This window comes from Chionomys nivalis, chromosome 17, assembly GCF_950005125.1.
Source record: "Chionomys nivalis chromosome 17, mChiNiv1.1, whole genome shotgun sequence".
Taxonomy (NCBI): domain Eukaryota; kingdom Metazoa; phylum Chordata; class Mammalia; order Rodentia; family Cricetidae; genus Chionomys; species Chionomys nivalis.
In genome coordinates, this window is record NC_080102.1 from 24104302 (window position 1) to 24118038 (window position 13737).

Sequence of the window (13737 nt, forward strand, 5' to 3'; positions counted from 1 at the left end):
TCTGCCTCTCCACTTGGTGGTCATGACTGATATACGTCCATGTTTTCTCTGCTCTACCTAAGCTGCCAAATAATCTTGCAGCAAAGTCTCAAGAAAACCAGGTCTAAACACTACTCCAGAAAAAGTCACATGCTGAGAATAGGTAGCTGTGATCTCTACTGGAGAGGCTCTTCAGGAGCCAAGTGCTTCCAATTGATATTTCAGTTATGCCTTATCTTTCCCTGTTTTGTTCTTCTGTGGCTTGGATGGAACTATCTCAGTTGTCATTTAAGCTCCCAAGGCAAAGGTCAACATCTTTGAGGGTCTTAGAGGTAAAATGAATGATAGGGTGTGGTTGGGTCAGTTGGAGACTCTGTGATGTTCTCAAAGGCACCATACCCTCAAATTAACACAAGTCAGCAATTCAGTAGCCAGTGGTTCCTGTCTCAGGCAGCTGGTTCAGGCTTTTCTGAGAGATAGTCTGCTGTAACCTTATTCTAAGGGTTGCCAGCCCCTGGTAAGCTGATTGCAAACCTGGTCAGCTCAGCCTCTATGCCAGTGCATGTTGCCTTTATATGGTCTTTCCAAGGATCAGCTGGTTTTGCTTGAGTGCTTCAGAAAGGATCAAGGTCCAGGCATGAGGCTCAGTCATGACCAAGGACAGCCTAATCTGTATCCTTGAGGGCACCATCTTGTGAAAATGAAACAGTCAGATTATTTCATTATTGTGAGATTTCCTCTTGAGGCAGCGTCTGCAGATGGTCCCTGGAGGTCTGTCCATGGTGCTAGGTCTGTCTGAGTGTCTCAGAGAGTAAGGTCGAGTACTCTAACACACTAAACACAAACGGTATTTGAAATACCATTCTGATCGCTCTTAAGTAACGTTCCCTTTAAAGTTACAGGGCAAACACAATAGTTTCAGTGTTTTCACTTCTCGTTGCTCACATCAGCACCATTTTTGAGACCTTTAGTTTTACCTGCCATAGATGGAGCTCATCTTCTCTCTGTCTCCATCATCTTCTAGGCCTTCCATTAGGGTCTTATTTGAACTATCTTAGAGTCTGTGACCATGTTTTGACCTTATAATATGTAGATTCATATTCTTGTCCATGCAGCTTGTGCGTTAGGCTATGTGTGGAACTTTCCATCCCATTTCACTTAAAAATGTTTCAAAGCCTTACCATATCCCACAAAGGCCTGACTGACAGGCCCTGGACAGATTCCTGTCTATTCTACTCAATAATACACTTTCATCCATGTAGTGAGTGAGTAGTATTCTCACCAAATTTGTGTCCATTTGGAATATCAGATCTTATTCGGGAGTAATATTTTTTTATAGATATAATTGACTAAGATGAGATCATTCTGGATTAGAGTGAATCCTAGATCTAAGGACTGATGTCTTTAGAGGAAAGACACTTATATCTTCACAAAAAGGGCTATGTGAAGATGCTGACACAGATTGGAGTGATGTTGCCACAGTCAAAGATTTGGGGGTCACCAGGTGAGATTTCCCTCTATATCCTGTGATTACCATTGATTAATAAAGAAACTGCTTTGGACCTATAGCAGGGCAGAACAGAAGTAGGTAGGGAAAACTAAACTGAATGCTGGGGAAAAGAAGGCGGAGTCAAGAGATGCCAAGTAGCCCCTGGGAACAGACAAGCCACAGGTAAGCCACAGTCATGTGGTGATACACAGATTAATAGATATGGGCTAAATTAAGATATAAGAGCCAGCCAATAAGAAGCTAGAGCTAATAGACCAAGCAGTAATTTAATTAATACAGTTTCTGTATGGGTTATTTTGAAGCCCAGTAGCTGGGAACAAACAAGCAGATTCCTACAACAACCAGAAGCTGGAAGAACCTGTGGCGAAGGCAATAACCTTCTAGAACCTTGGTGGACAATTGTTGCTGTTTCCCTAAGTAGACCTTCAGCATGATCTTCTAAGAAAAAACCATTAATGAACACCTACCCCATGTGAAGCATTGTGCCAAGAATATATATGCCTCCCCACATATACATCTACCCTCATACTTTATACACCATGTATGTATGTCACATATACTTGTGTGAAAAATATATAAATATAAATATTACTTTAAATTGTGGTGAATAAAATGTTTATAGCACAAACAACTTTCCTTCTATGTCCTGTAGTTATTAACTCAGTTGTATCAAACACCTTCATTTTGTTGTGTAACCTTCACATCCACCATAGAATAGTCCTCAGCATGCAAACCTGAGCTACAGCAAGTCCCATTACACCCTCCTTCAATCCCTATGAACCATATTTCTACTCTCTGTTTATATATTGACATCGACATGTGTCTACAATCCATGTAAATGGAATCATACATCGTATGTGTACTTCTGGTAAACTGGCTTATTTCTTTAGCGTACGGCTATGCTGTAGTGTGTTCTAGGACATCTTTTCTTATAGATAAATAACATTTTCTTCCTCCTCCCTCTCTCTGTGTTTATAGGAAATATTCTTAATCTATGCATCCATCAATGAATACTTGGGCTGATGCTTCCACCTCTGACTTTTGACTACTATAAATAAGGTGTAAACATCTCATCTCCTTGAGACTCTGTTTTCAATTATTTTGCAGATACACTTAGAATTGTTGGAGCTCTCTCTTTCCTTTCCAAGAGTATACATATGAAATATTATTACATTATATCATATATATTTATATACATTTTTATATATGCACACACATATATAAAACCCTGAAATTCCAATCCAATCTTTAATAGAGGTCTTCTATTTATCTAACAGATGATGCCAGGGGAGAGAGTGTGTAAATTTCATAGCATCTGACATGTTGGATTGCTAGGCAGCATGTGGTACGTATGGCCTTTTTTCTTACATCTCCTGAGTGTAACAGAATTTTCTTAGTGCTTGGGGTCAATGTGGTCACCCGTTCTCCACTAACTAGTCAGACCTGTACTCACCTCATTGTCTCTGTCTTTCTCCAGGAAGTGACGAGCCACATGGCTGGGTAAGATATTACGCAGCATGTTTTCATTGTGTTCCCTCAGCTCCTTCATCTCGTTGATCTCCTCTTTGGCCTGTACTCGCCACAGGAAATCCAGGCGGGCTGTATATTCCAGCTATAATTGACAGGAGACAAATAGAAGCAGTAGGATCAGGTATGCGCATCTAGAAGGTGGTGGGGAAGGGTTCCCTGGGACTCGACACAGGCAAAATAGAGCCTGATTTTCTCACTGAAGACACAAGCTATCTGAGGATGCTCAGAGCTCGCAGGGATGTGCATCTGTTCTCCCAGGTACTATCTGCACATAGATCATCTTCTCCAGTGTGGGATTATCTGACAATACTCATGTCTTCTTTGGACTGAAGGTGGCTCATGTCCAGGGAAGTTTTCCATCTGCTTGACGTTACATTATTTCTGTCTTGAACTGAATATGTGCCCTGTCCCCAGAAGTTCATATCTTGAAACATTAATTCTTAATTCTTGATGGCATGTCCTTGGCAATGGCACCTTTAGAAAGAAGTTACGTTTCAATGAGACCTGGAGGGTGGGATGCTTGGGCTGAGATATTTGACCTTACTAGAGGAGACAGGAGCAGCTTTGCTTTGCTTTCTTATGTGGACACACTGATTAAAGGCCACGTGAAGGACAGCAAGATGGTTCTCTGCAAACTAGACTATGCCATCATCAGCTACCAAACCCTGTTGATCTCAGGGAATACATTTCTGGTGTTAGCCAAGTCTGAAGCATTTTTTTTTTTTCGAAGGAAGCATGAGGAAATGTATCCCTCACAGGGCAGAAGCTTGTCAGCATTTGTTATCCCAACACATGAGAGTAATAAAGACACATAGCACTCAGGTGGCAGCCAGCCTGTGTGCCCAGCTCTCTTGGTTGCACTATATAAATATTCAGACATTTGATCCAGACGGTAGACCTAATTATAAGGCAGTACTTTTAGTCTTTATCTCACAGGTGAGGAAAGTAAGACAAAAGCTGTTAAGTCACTTGAACACGACAGCTACACCCCACTTAGGGGTGAAGCCAGGTTTTATCCATATGTCCCAAAGTCAGCTCAAGAGTCTGTTTTCTCCCTGACTAGGCAATAAGGAATAAATGAATGGAGAGATACTGGGAAGACCTTGGGCTTCACATCATACAGATAAGGCTTAGAGCTCTTGGTCATAATCATATATGGTCACATGGGTTAAAAGGGGCTTAATCTAAGTTTTCTTGTCTCTGAATTAGAGGTGACTCTCACTGACCACAAGACAGCGCAGGAAAAATTACATCGGAGGTCTGACTCATCGCACATTAGTTTCCTCTTGTCTCAACTTCCTTTCATATTAGAGGTGGGCAGCTTCTCTTCCAGGGCAGCTCAGAAAATGTCTTTATATTAGTGTTGGGGCTATTGTTTTCATGTCTTTAGCAATAGCAACATGCTGTACTGCTGGGCACAGGGTTGGATGCCCCGAATCCGAAGACTTAAAACTTAGCTACTTTCTGGGTTTTATTTTCAAGTCTCAGTGGAGGCACAAGGTCATTCGTTCAGTGTTAATAATAGTAAAAACTGGAAATGATCCACGTGTTCATTCTGTTGGCCGAACAGACTGTAGTAATATACACAATGGAACTAATTACAGCTATAGAAGGATTTGAAGAATGTTCCTCTGTACTCTGACGGCTTGGTCTCCAAGGAAAGGAAAATATATGCTGCACATCATATATCAATTACCTAAGAACCTAAGAGCACTCCCTCCTCCTTTATACATGCCTCCACTCCCATGACCTTCTTATGATAATCATACTGTGGGTGACAATATTTGGATTATTTTATTTATTTATTAAAGATTTCTGCCTCCTCCCCACCACCACCTCCCATTTCCCTCCCCCAATCAAGCCCCCCTCCCTCGTCAGCCCTAAGAGCAATCAGGATTCCCTGCCCTGTGGGAAGTCCAAAGACCATCCACCTCCATCCTGGTCTAGTAAGAGGAGTATCCAAACTGCCTATGCTCCCACAAAGCCAGTACGTGCAGTAGGATCAAAAACCCATTGCCATTGTTTTAATCTAGACTATTACATGTGAATTTCATGAAAAAGCAAATGAGCAATCATGATTTTGTCACTGAAAATAGAAATTTGTAGGAGGAAAAAAGCATAAGACAGACAGGGATGCTGTGGTTATAAAAGCCTCTGGTTATGTCAAGGTTGGTGGCATACACCTGTATCCCTTGGCAGGCAGGGTCAGGAGGATCAAGAGTTCAAGTCCACCTGCTACACAGTGAGTTGGAGGTCAGCTTGTGCTACATGAGAGGCTGTCCAAAAAATGCCTAGGAATTTCAGTAAGAAATAAAAATGTAATTGTGAAGTCAGGGTGTATGTTTCTACTTCCCCACTCTTAAGGCCGGGAAACAGTGACAATCTCCCACCAATATGCACTTCCAACTTGTAGGTTCCAACTCAAAATGCCAGTTCTCAGAAACATAGCCCATACTCTTGCCAGAGACAGGTGAATTTTAGGACAGAGAATTCATAAGCTTAAAGCATATATCTGAGATTGTATCTTATACCTGAAAGAATGGCCAAGATCAAAATTACTGATGACAACTTATACTGGAGAGGTTGTAGGGTAAAGGGAACACTCCTGACTTGCTGGCGAGAATGCAAACTGGTATAGCCCCTTTGGATATTGGTACAGTGATTTCTCAGAGAATTAGGAAACAACCTTCCTCAAGACCCAGCAATACCACTTTTGGGTATATACACAAAGGATGCTCAATCGTACCACAAGAACATGTGCTTAATTATGTTCATAGCAGCATTGTTTATCATAGCCAGAACCTGGAAATAACCTGAATACCCCTCAACTGAAGAATGGATAAGAAAAATGTGGTACATTTACACAATGGAGTATTACACAGAAGAGAAAAATAATGACATTTTGAAATTTGCAGTCAAATGGATGGAGCTAGAAAACATCATATTGAGTGAGATAACCCAAACCAAGAAAGACAAATACCATATATACTCACTCACAAGTGGCTTTTAGACATAAAACAAAGAGAACCAGCCTACAAATCACAATCCCAGTGAACCTAGACAACAATGAGGACCCTAAGAGAGGCATACATAGGACTAATATACATGGGAAGTAGAAAAAGACATGATCTCCTAAGTAAATTTGGAACATGAGGACCATGGGAGAGGACTGAAGGGGAGGGGAGCAGAGAAAAATGTATAGCTCAATAAAATCAATAAAAAAAATAAAAATCATATATTCACACCATAAACCAGTCTATCAGAGACCATTGAGTTATGCCAGAAGGACTATAAAACCAGCTTTAATGGGCTTTCAGTGGTCAAAAATGTGACACTTTGGACTGAGTCAGTGACCTAGACTGGAACAGGCCTGAAATGGTGAGCTTCATGGGAATGGGAATGGGAGTGGATCCAGACTGGGGACATTTGCGGAGGTAGGACTGAGCCAGCAACCTGGGTTGGAGCAGGCCTGGGACAATGAACTCCACAGGAGCAGGACTGAGCCAGAAACCTAGGCCAGAGCAGGTGTGAGACAGAGAACCCCATGGGAGTGGAACAAACACTGGGAGCGCTGAGCAACCTCCAGGAACATGGAATGACCAATGGGGTGACTGGAACCATAGCCCTGACTACACTACAAGGAGCAACCATCTGAACTTTGGATCCACTGGTACCTGGATCAACAGAGTCACAGACAGCCCCAACTACACCAATTAGAGGAAAAGATGGGTAGACAAGGTAAGAACACACAACACCAGTAAAATCTAGTGACCCTACTAGAACAGCAAGACTTGAACAACATATGAAAATCTGTCAACATAATCTATTATATAAACGACTCGATCATCTCATTAGATGCTAAAAAAGCTTTTGACAAAATACAACATTCCTTCATTATAAAGGTCTTGGAGATTGCAAGGATATAAGGAACATACCTAGAAAGAAAATTATCATATGTACTCACTCATAAGTGGTTTTAAAACATAAAGCAAAGAAAACCCACCCACAAGTCACCATTACAAGAACCTAGACAACAATGAGGACCCTAAGAGAGACATACATGGATCAAATCTACATGGGAAGTAGTAAAATACAAGATTTCTGGAGTAAATTGGGAGCATGGGGATCATGGGAGAGAGTTAAAGGGGAGGGGAGAGGCAGGGAGGGGTGCAGAGAAAAACGTAGAGCACAATAAAATAAAAAAAGCGACACACTGAAATTTCATAAGAACAAAAACTGCAATAGGTGGAAACACCGGAAACATGTACAGAAAAACATAAATTCCCAGTGACTTAAGGAACCAAACTTATCCACAGTCTTGGAATGATGCTGAGGGGATAAAACCACCTGGCAAACTTTGCATGGAGCAGATTTAAAAGGAAAGAGCTCTGCATTAACTTTGCTTTGTGAGCTACACTTGTAGGTGACATATAAGTGATGAGGAGAAAATTCTTCTTTATAGTGTATTCCAGCTGACAAATTACAGGCTGCTGATAAGATTAGTATGTCACACTTTTAAAATAAATGAATACAGGCTATTATGTGTAGCTGCTAACATCGTCAAAACAGATGAAAAGATACGATAATCTCTTAAACGTAATTTGTAAAGAAACCAATTAAATATTTCATAAAACACTGAAGCTGGATCTCACTAAGCTTCTACACAGAACAATCAATGAAAAACACAAAGAACTGAGAAATGTGTTCAATAACCTTAGAGAATGAGTTGACAAATAAGACAAAGAGATATTATAAAAGTCAGATGGCTCTCATAAAATATTTCAAGAAAAAATATGGAGGGAGATAGTAAATATTTAAAAATGCCTTAAGAGATTTATCATGTAATGGCAAGGAACAGACTTTGGATCTCAATTCAAATGAGCAAATTTTTAATAAGTAACTATCCATTAATAAATGGAAAGTAGTCAACTTCTCTTTTCTTTTTAAAGGTGTGTTAATGGATTTGTGATTAACTTAGAAGCTCCCTGTTTTTAGATACACTGAAATATTTTCAGATTAAATGAAAAAATGTGTGGAGTTAATTTACAAATAACTGGAGGGAAGTGACAGTGGGCCACATCCATGAAGATACTTATCAAACAGGCTGGATGTGTGTGGGTAGGTCTTCATAAGGTCATTGTACTATTCTGTTTACTTCTGATTGTGTGTGAGTTTTCTATACAATAAAACAAAGCTGCATGTGGAGGCAGCTGGACATCGAAAACAATGTTGTTCCTGATTACTCCTCCAAGTCTCGGAGCCATCATCCTATAGGACTTCTAACCACTGGGATAATTGCCTGGTAACATCTGTATTAGGACATGGGTTTATTATATAAATCAACAAATACGATGCATGTAAAAGCATTCTGACATGCAAAAAAGGTAGATCCAAAGACATTCCTAGCATGTAAGGCATCTGTGGATGAGGTCAGATGAAATCTTTGCTTTGAATTTTTTTCTTCTAGACTCAAGAGCAGCAGGTTTTGATTTCCAAAAGAACAGGATTTTCTTATCCTTGTTTCTAAACACAACCCCCCTTCTTAAAAATACATAGTAGGCTGAAGTACAGAATAATTTCTTCAGTTCTCTTGTTGAAGTTTTCATTTAACTGAATTTGAATCTGGAATAGGAATAGGGAAATCCAGAAGGCCAGACCTAAGTCAAAATTTCCCAGTTATTAGACAGAAACAGCTTAATTATTGGCCTGGTGATAGCAGGTAGCTGTGTCTAAGGAGGTTTATAAAGATATGTGTTGGTTCAGTATAATCTAGACTTCTGGCAAAACATGTCCCAGAAGGCATGTGTCATACATGCTATCTTCACAGGTTAATAGTCTTCCTTAGATTGCAGAAGATCTGTTGCACCTAGTACATGCTTAATTCCAACAATGAGCGAAGCACAGTCTCCTCCTTTATTGACTGATAAGTGCATGGTGGCTGGAGGGCACCCAAAGAGAAGAGCTCAGCTGAGTAACGCTGGTTAGTACAGACGTGGAGGGAAAGCAGAGCATATGTAAGACATAAACACGGTTATGAAAGCCAAAAATTCTTAAGCATTTTCTCCAAAGTATTCATTGAGGTGGACTGCACACCCCTGATTTTCACCAAACCTGGCTGCACACAAAGTTCTTGTCTTTGTGCCAGGCTAGTCACATGACAGCAAATATCAATAGAACCTCGTTGTGGATCAGGAGCTGTACCAAGCCCTTCATATGTATTTAACCTCATTCAGTCACGCTACATTTTAGCATATGAGGGAGTGGGCATGAGGTGAAGATAGTCTGTGAAGGTCTCAAAGACAGAAGCTGGCTTTGAACCTAGCTCATAACTCTAATCTGTAGCACTTAGATTACATCCTGTGTGTGTGTGTGTGTGTGTGTGTGTGTGTTGGGGAGGGGGCTGTTCATTCAGCTTTTCTCTATTAACATTTTCTCTTTACAGATTAAAAACAAAAGAAGCTCTGAGAAGCTGAATGTCCAAAGACCACTGATTCTCTGAATAACATTGCTGGGTCCCATGCAAGAACATTAGGTTCCAAGGCTTGGCTCTTCCAGATAGTCTCTGGAACCAGACTCAGAAGTAGGTGAGTAGAAAGATGACCTCATTAATCTGTTTTTCTACGCCCAATTGTAGCTTGCTCTGCTATAAAAGGAGATGCCCAGGCGTAGCTCAAACTCCCAAGGCTGAATCAGGCACAAGGTGGGAGGCATTTGATTACACACTCTGTCCAACATTCTGAACACTCACCTGCCTCAGTCAGAGGAGGAGGAAGTGTTTGGCATATCATTTCTACTTTCATGAAAAATGAAATTTCCCAATTATTCAGTTGCATAACCACCTCTGTCATTCTGGAGATTATAATTACACATTCAACACCCCCCAACTCCCAGACACTGCTGTGCACCAGGCATCAATGGGCATTTTTCAGTCTTTATTAAAAATAGAGGGCATCTGAGTCACAAAGGGAAACAGGAAGCAAGTCCAGGAGTGGGCAAGCTGTAACCAGGATGCAGAGGACTCCACTGGATGCTATAGATAGACATCAAATGATGCAATCCCGCGGAAAGCTGTCTCTATAATGGGAGGCAGGGCACATTGCAGAGACTGACTTGAGCTAGAAACTATGAAGCATTTGTGTTCCCATTTCATTCTGGCTCTTTTTCTTAGCTCTGTAATCTCAGAGGACTTGAATCTCTGCTCCTTTCTCAGAATCAGATGGACAGCAGTAAATTCCCTGTCTGTGCCCAAGGTTTGTTTCCAAGCAGCCAATAATATTAAGCATTATATGTGCAAACCACCAAGATAAACATGTTGTGATTACATCCTATATAAAGCTATAATAACTCTCTGAAACAGGACCTGTTACTGTGATATCTATTTCTAAATTAAATTGCCAAAGGTCAGATATCTTTAATGGTGGAGTTGGGGTTTGAATACCAAATATCTACAGCTTCTATGACTATGGGGCAGTTATGAGATTTCAGAGATCTTTAAAAATTAGAAATAAAATTGAAAAATATCAAATGTCACAAATTAGCAGGCCAATAGGAAGCACTTCTGTGCTCTTACCTTACATACCATCTTAGCATGATGAAGCTTTCTGCTCTTGCAGGACAAATATAGACTACGATATATTCAACCAGTATGTTAGAAGGCTACCATGTGAAGGAGGAGGCCCAGAGAGGAACCAGGGCAATTCATTATGGTGAAGGAAGGGAAAGATACATACTTATAGTTATGAAAAGAGGACTCTCACTGTGCGTGTGTTCTCTCATCTCTGTGTGGGGATTTCTCCCAACTCAGATCAAGACCTCAAGATAGAGTGCACATATAGTCTTCCTTTAAGAGAGCCTCAGTTGGTTCTGTCTTGGAAAGTCCTCAAAAAGGAATGCGTGATGAATTGTTATAACTTGTATAACTAAGAAGTTCCCGATTAAAGGAAGCCATGGAGACCTAGGACAGGGCAGGACTCTGTGCTCAGAGACAGCCAGAGGGACCTAAGCGTAGGAATTTTGGAAATGGCTGGACTTTCACATTTGCCTTACTGCTTCATCATAGGTTCAGCAAAGACAAAACAAAAACAAAAACCAACAAAAAAAGCACATCAAAACCACACTGAGTGCTCCTGATCAGAATCAGTACAGAAAGAAGGTCTTCGTTCCGCTCCAGGCTGGTGAAGGAGAAAGATGAGCTTTGGTGAGAGAGTGGACTGGAATTCTAGTTTTACTGCTCAGCTCTGTTACTGGAGTGGCTTCCTCTGTAAAATGGGGAAGACAAAACTCCCATTCCAGGTTGCTGGTTGATAGGATTAAGTAAAATGAGGAACTCAACAGTTAATTCCCCATTTCCTTTACTTACCAAGACGTTACACTACCCATCCTTTTCTTGACTACATTTTACACCTCGCTCAACTTGTTAAAAATAGCTCTATGTACATATTTCTGAATTCTGGGACTTTTAAATTGCTTCATCTCTGGTTTCCTGGGGTTTGTTGGCCCCCTGTTTCCATGGTGATTTCCCAGGGCTATGCCTCTGCTATATGCTCTGACTGACACTTTTTCTTGATTTGCCCTTTCTGTTCTTGTCTGTTTGAAGTGAACATAGACAAAAGAAAGATGGACCAGGATCTAGAGCCTATTAGCAAGGCTGATAGAGTCTGGTTTTTATAGGGGGCCAAAAAATCTTACCAGAAGATTAGTGTTTCACAGGTTTCAGTATGCCTAGAGAAGTCCTATATGTTTTTTATTTTTTTATTATTTCTTTTCTCTTTTTTGAGATTATAATACATAATTTTCTTTTCTTTCTTTCCTTGTAGTAGACATGATAAAGTGGATGGGGGAAAAGCCCATGAGACCTCAACCTTACACAAGAAGTACAGACAACCAAGGAGTGCTGGGAGCCAGAGAAACAGTCTTCCCTGGGAAGAGATCTTGCACACTAGGCAAGGTCTATAAGGTAAGTGCTATGTCTACCACGGTACTCCTAGACAGAACAGCTTCCTCCCATGAAGAACCAGGGTAGGTATGTTCTTACATGTAATGCTTTTGCTTGATTTACAACCCTAGATAAGAATGTCGTTCTACATACGACACCTTTGTATGGCTTATGGTCTACCATCTTCCAAAAGATGCAGGGATGGAGTTGTATATTCAAGATCCTAATAAATAATGGGTAATCACAGTGAGTAGCATTACATGGCAGGCATGCTGTTTAATCATAACCAACCACCAATTAAGCTTTTCCTGTTCTGCTGTGGTTTGAATGTGAATTTGTCCATCATAGGTCCATGAATTTGAACATTGAGTCCCCAGATGGTGATGGCACTTGGGAGGTTGCTGGAGACTTGTTGGATTAAATAGGCCACTGGGGACAGACCTTGAGTTTTGGGAACACAAGGTGACCAATTATCATGTCTTTCTTCCTGTGACACATTGAGTCCCTTCTTAACCTGTGAGCGAGGATAAATCTTTCCTTCCTTAATTTGCTTCCTTTTGGGTATTTGGTTACAACTCTGAGAAAAGTGGCTAATATTTATTAATTTGCCTATTTGCATACATGGCAGAACAAAAAAGCAGTTTAAAATAATATCAATTGCTTCCTCAAGACAATCTATTTCTATACTAATATTTTATTCTAGCATGGAGGAGACTGAGCCTCAGAGACATAAGAACTTGTCCCTGGAACTATGAGTCAGATGATCCTCAAGCCTGCGTGTTTCCCTGTAGTGGAACACTCCTTCTCTAGTGAGACTCTTATCCAGGCCATGGGATTTGGAAGACACCAGTTTGTCTCAGCCAGAAATTAAGTGTGTTTCTTAAAAAGGATAATAATGGTTTTGAAAACCATCATTTTTAATGGCTCAGGGGCCATTAAAAACACAGTCTGTCAATCATCCTCCAAAACTTAGCTTTTCATTAGGAAATCAATTGATTAAGACTCGTAAGAGTCATTTGATAGAAGGCACAGAAAAGTCTACAGGGTGGTTTTTGTGGCAAAAGGAAATGCCAACTAACCATGGGTGACTGGAGAAAAACATGGCATTACCTGCTGTCCATGGTAGAACACAGCAAGGAGAAACATGGCCATCAGCAGCAGTGACGCCTCCTTGGTCCCTAGGAAATCTCTGTGAGAAAAACAAAAGCAGAATGGCATGGTGATTAACAACTGTAGAGGGATTTCAAGGTTAAGCATGAAGAACCAGGTTTAGAATGAAGTGTGAGGAGAAGAAAGGAGTATTTTCCAAATATCTGACATGTGATATAGAAAGGGTTTGTATGTTATCTTATTCAGAGGACAAGAGACTGTCAAGCCTGTGAGGTCCTAGAGGGTATAGCTGATAAAAGAGAATCTAGAGTTTAGCTTCTAGACAATATGACCACATTCATAGCAACAATGTCTCTACTTGTCTAAAACTTTTCTCAATTTCAAAGAGGTTGAATACTGTGATCAAAAATATCTTGTGAGGTAAGTATTCCTTTTTGAAAGGTATTGACCTACTTAAGTAGCCAGTATTCAATGCTTGCTATGTGATGGTCTTTATCTTAAGTGTCTTCATGCTTAGAGTATTATCTTAAGTGTATGAGTTGGACAATTTTAATTCCTTTATCAGTTATTTTAATCCTCATGTCAGTTCTATGAGTGGGGTCAGCTGAACCTTATTTTTTTTATATCTTTTAATAAAGACTCTGTTTTTTTTTTTCCTGTCAAGATGCTAACA

The 13737-nt window shown here is 40.4% G+C and overlaps 1 protein-coding gene across 3 annotated transcripts in view; it reads right to left on the reverse strand.

Annotated features, from left to right (window-relative positions):
* The window catches only part of Adcy8 (adenylate cyclase 8), a 208537-nt gene that overhangs the window by 14907 nt on the left and 179893 nt on the right, over positions 1 to 13737 (reverse strand). For all 3 annotated transcript variants that reach the window (XM_057791703.1, XM_057791702.1, XM_057791701.1), the window contains 2 exons: positions 13065 to 13143; positions 2943 to 3101 (listed from right to left, as the gene is read on the reverse strand). In XM_057791703.1, coding sequence (XP_057647686.1) covers positions 2943 to 3101; positions 13065 to 13143 — 238 coding nt within the window. The remainder of the gene's footprint in view (positions 1 to 2942; positions 3102 to 13064; positions 13144 to 13737) is intronic.